Genomic DNA, 4896 nt, shown 5'->3' on the forward strand with positions numbered 1-4896 from the left:
CAGAAGCGCGCAAGCTGTGTCAATAAGACCAGCGCCACACTACTTGTAAGAGTAAAAAATTAGTAATTTTGTGTTAACGTATAAATTCACCTGAATTGATTAATTTTGTGTCAATTTACAAAATTCAAAATTTTAACCTAGTTTTGTGTCAACTCACAAAATTGGAATTTTTTCCCTAAAAATGGAGCATGCACGATATCTTGATCCCTATTTGTTGAGACTAAAACTAGGTAAGCTAGGAATTTGCCCATCATCCAGTATGAATGAAATACTAACAGAAGTTAGAAAAATGAGTAAAGAGGAAACCATAAGTCATTAGGTCAGACACGGAAGGAGCATGACCGCGCCACTTGGCCGGTCAGTTTACCCTAACTCGCGCCCCCATGGCTAGCCGGGCCTTACTCTATATTGGACTCCCCGTGCCCCTCTTTCCTTTTTTTTTGCTCGATAAAGAATTTTATTAAAACCAAAATAAAAATTCACCATACAAAACTGCCCATTTTGGGCCTCAGGCTAAAAATCAAACCCAATTGGGCCTCAGACTGTAAAGAATATCAAGCAAAAGCTTTTATAGGATAGGCTGTACAAATGAGAAACTGAGCAAAATATATAATATCTTAGAAAGGAATTTCAATTTTCTTGAGGAAAGGTGGTCTTCCTGTAAACACAACACAATCCCCTTTATTCATACCTGCTCCTTTTTTGGCCAAAGAATCAGCTGAGAAATTGATTTCTCTAAAGCTATGTATAAACTCCCATTTTATTTTACTACAAATTTTCTTCCATCTTGTAATAGCAATCCAAGGAAGCTTCTCATTCTTAAAAGCTATTATGGCCGTACTTGAATCAGTTCTAAAACAAACATCTAGAAAGTTGTTAAACACTGCCCATTCACCTACAAATAGTACTGCCATTATCTCAGCTAAAAAGTTTGTTGCAATCCCCAAACCACCAGTGGAAGCAACCTTAACATCTCCAGTCCAATCTCTTCCTATAAAACCAAAACCAGAATCTCCAGGGTTACCTCTTGCAGCACCATCACAGCACATCAGTAATTCATTTTTCTTAGGCAGATGAAAAAAGCATTCTTGGACCTGAATGTATCTGACTTTCCTACATCTTAATTTAAAAAAATTTATAATCTGTAAATCATAAGATGAATTCCACATGTATGCAGACATTCTAATATCAATGTCAGCTGTGAACTTTAAATTTGTTTTTTTGATCATCTCTAAATTATATTATTCATCTTCATACACTGCTCTATTTCTGGAAAACCAAATTTCTTTCAAAGTAATGAAAGAAGCATTTCTCCAAATCTCTTTTACTGCAGGGCTTTTTGTTTTTGCTGCTGAAAAAATATCTTCAAAAGTAGTTGGGTTTATAAATTGAAAAATACCCCCATCCATTTGCGGATAATTTCACTATAATCACAATACCACGAAATATGTTCTAATGTTTCATATGATTGTGTGCAGAAAGGGCATCTTGATGCAATATGAAACTTCCTCTTTTTCGTGGCATCATCAGATGATACCACCTTCCTAAATATCTTCCATACATTACTAGAAACACTAGGGTGTACACTATTATTCTATACTTGTTTAGTCCACTGCAGTGTAGGATATTTCATTCTAATAACTTCACAAGCAGATGCCACGGAAAAAATACATGTTGAAGAGCCACACCAGATTCTTCTATCACTTGTGCTGTCAGCTACTGGCAGTTCATTTGCACCAAAAAATTGTGAAAATTCAGGAGGCACAATCCATTCACCATTAACTAAGAGTTCAACTACCTTCATATTGGGATTAGACTGCATAAGGGTATTTCCTGGAAATAGGCCACATAGAGGTTTGTCCTTGATCCAAGTATCTTGCCAAACTGAGATTTGCTGGCCATCACCAACCAGCCATCTTGTGTTGTTCTAAACTTCATTTATAACCATTTTTATACCAGGCCAAATAGAGGATTTCTTATAATGAGTAATCCATCCTCCTCTGATGTTCTTGAATTTTTCTTGAAAGAATTTTGCCCACTATTCTTCACCATTGAGAATCTTCCAATAGAGCTTCATTAAAAGAGCTTTGTTAATAACTTCAAGTTTTCTAATACCCAAACCACCTTCTGTTAATGGAGAACAAGTTTTATCCCATTTTAATGTAACTGCTTTTCTCACATTAGGATCTCAGACCATAGAAAACTTCTTATTATTCTCTCGCATTCTTTTAAAACTCTCACTGGCCATTTATAAACAGACATATTATAAATTGGTATGCTGCTTAAAACAAACTTCACAAGAATCAGTCTTTCTTGGAATGATAATAATTGCCCCTTCCAACCTGCAAGTTTGTCTTGAAGGTATTCTACACATTCCCAAACATGAGAAGATTTGATGCTCCCAGGAATTAGCATTACTCCCAGATACTTGTTAGGGAAAGAAGCCAAAGGAATGCTGCATTCTTCAGCCAGTTGTAATTTTGTTCTTTCGCTTGTCCCCCCAATAAAACACTTGCTCTTTATTAAGCTTATATTTTTTCCAGAAGATTTTTGATATCCATTCAGTTTCTGCATCAATTTTCTTACATTTCTTTTATCACCATTGCAAAAAATGAATATATCATCAGCAAAAAAGATGTGTGTTGGCTGCACCCCATTTCTGTTGACCATCGGAATCAGTGTCTTGTTCATAACCATTGAACTCAATTTTCTACTGAGTATATCCTCTATTGCGACAAATAATAAAGGTGATAATGGGTCACCCTGCCTGAGACCTCTACTCACTCCAAAATAACCAGCAGGACCACCATTTATCAGCACAGAAACTTTAGCAGACTTGAGTAAAATATGAATCCATTTAATAAAGTTTACTGAGAAACCAAATGACTTCATGGCTGGAAATTATTTGCTTGTGTTATTTCTAACTTTAAACCAAAGTTACCTCCTCTTCTTTTAATATCAAGTTCATTCACCATTTCAGAAGCAAGCACAATCTGCTCTTGAATATTTCTTCCTTTTATAAAAGCTCCTTGTTGATGAGAAATTATTTTGTCCATTATCAAGCGCAGTCTGGAAGTAATGATTTTTGTAATCACCTTAAAGCTAAAATTCATAAGCCCAATTGGTCTATATTGATTTGCTCTTTTAGCATTCTTAACTTTAGGAAGAAGCACTAAAAAGTTGGAATTCATACCAGAAGGAATGAAGCCTTTTGACCAGCAGTATTGAATGGCTTTGATAAAGTCTTCACCAATTATATTCCATGCCCATCTGTAAAAACATCCACTAAAACCATGTAGACCAGGAGCACTATCAGGGTCCATGTCAAATACAACTTTCTTTATTTATTCAGCTTAAGGAACTAACTCAAGTTTATTGTTGTCTTCTGAGTTAACTTCTTGAGGAACAACACTAAAAATATTTTCTACAATCTGAGTCTCCTGATATTTAAACTTCTCTTCAAAATAAAACACCAAAATGTTAGAAATCCCATGCTGACTAGTAATGAGAGAGCCTTTACTGTTTTCTAGTTCAACAATTGAATTTTGAGTTTGCTTGATTCTCATGTTTACATGGAAAAATTTAGAATTTGAAGCCCCTTATTTCATCCATTTAACTCTTGACTTTTGTTTCACCATTTCATTATTTTGGTGATTTAATAATTCTTGTTCCCCTCTAGTTGTTACTAATTTATCCAACAATGCAATGTCTTCTGGTATTCTATCTGAATCCAAAGCAGCTTTCAAGACTGCATCCTCAACTTTTTTGAGTTTCTTTTTAATATCCCCAAACACATTCCAATTTCACTGATTTATCACCTTTTTCAACCCTTTCAATTTATGAATGAAAATAAAACTAGGATTGCCATTTACCTTATTTTGCCAGTAATCTTCCACCAATTTCACAAAACCTTCATGTTCCATCCAAACTTTAAAAGCTCTTAAGGGTACATTTAATGGCTTGGGAATTGAAGCATCTGCTCCATAAAGAACACCATGATCAGATAACCCTCTTGGACCAACTTTATAGCCCCAGCTAGGATATAAATCCAACCATTTAATATTGTAGAAAGCTCTATCTAAATTACATACAATTCTTTTAGCTCCAGCTCTATTATTGCACCAAGAAAACTCTAAACCTGTTTTGGGGGCTTGAATAAGCCCACAAATTTGAATACATTTATTGAATTCCAACATTGCCATTTTTAATGGACTTCTACCTCCTTTCTTTTCCTCAATGCTCAACACAGCATTAAAATCACCAATGACCAACCATGGTTTGTCTTGATTGTTAATTTCCAGCATCTTGTCCCACAAAAATCTTTTATCAACTGCAAGAGAAGTAGCATGAACACCAGTAATTAAGGATCCACCTACTTCCACAGTTATTTCTTGTTTAGTATTTGATATTAAAATTGGATTGTAGTTGATATTAAAATTGGATCAGATATTGAAGAACTCCAAAGTAACCAAATATTTCCCTTACCACTTTCAGAAGAATTATGAATAACCAAATGCTTCATTCCAGATAATCTCAACTTTTTAATAGTATCTTTTCTCACACTAATTTTTGGTTCAGCTAACCAAAGTAATGAAGGTCCAAAAGTATAAACTAAACTTCTTATTTTATCAGTGGCTTTTGTTCTTCTTAAGCCCCTGATATTCCAGTATATGATCTTCATTGAGAAGTATGAGATTGAGAAGCTTTAGGGCTTCTCTTTCCCTGATTTTTCTTACTACCAATAACACCAAAATCTTTTTTAGGATCAGAACTTGAGCTAGTTGCAGCTTGTTTTATTGTAATGACATTGGGCTTTAGAACTTTATCTTTAACTGCTGGTTTTTCTTTTAAATGTTCAACTGTCTTTGGAGCTGAAGAAATAGGTGGTTGCATAGA

General features: G+C 34.7%; 1 protein-coding gene across 1 annotated transcript; it reads right to left on the reverse strand.

Moving 5' to 3' along the window:
- Positions 1 to 3599: 3599 nt before the first annotated feature.
- Positions 3600 to 4681, reverse strand: LOC113294905. Its single transcript, XM_026543279.1, has 3 exons — positions 4486 to 4681; positions 3873 to 4372; positions 3600 to 3773 (listed from the first exon to the last, which is right to left on the reverse strand). Exons 1-3 carry the CDS (start codon positions 4679 to 4681, stop codon positions 3600 to 3602), a joined length of 870 nt encoding a protein of 289 aa, XP_026399064.1.
- Between the last annotated feature and the right edge of the window lie 215 nt (positions 4682 to 4896).

Source organism: Papaver somniferum, chromosome 7 (assembly GCF_003573695.1).
Source record: "Papaver somniferum cultivar HN1 chromosome 7, ASM357369v1, whole genome shotgun sequence".
Classification (NCBI taxonomy): domain Eukaryota; kingdom Viridiplantae; phylum Streptophyta; class Magnoliopsida; order Ranunculales; family Papaveraceae; genus Papaver; species Papaver somniferum.

Excerpts from the sequence above, each read along its gene's own strand:
- LOC113294905 (XM_026543279.1), bottom strand. The coding sequence starts at position 4,681 with ATGAAGATCATATACTGGAATATCAGGGGCTTAAGAAGAACAAAAGCC. Across the intron at positions 4,373-4,485 it reads TCATAATTCTTCTGAAAGTG|GTGGATCCTTAATTACTGGT; the intron begins GTAAGGGAAATA and ends CTGTGGAAGTAG. Across the intron at positions 3,774-3,872 it reads AAGATTACTGGCAAAATAAG|AAACTCAAAAAAGTTGAGGA; the intron begins GTAAATGGCAAT and ends GATATTAAAAAG.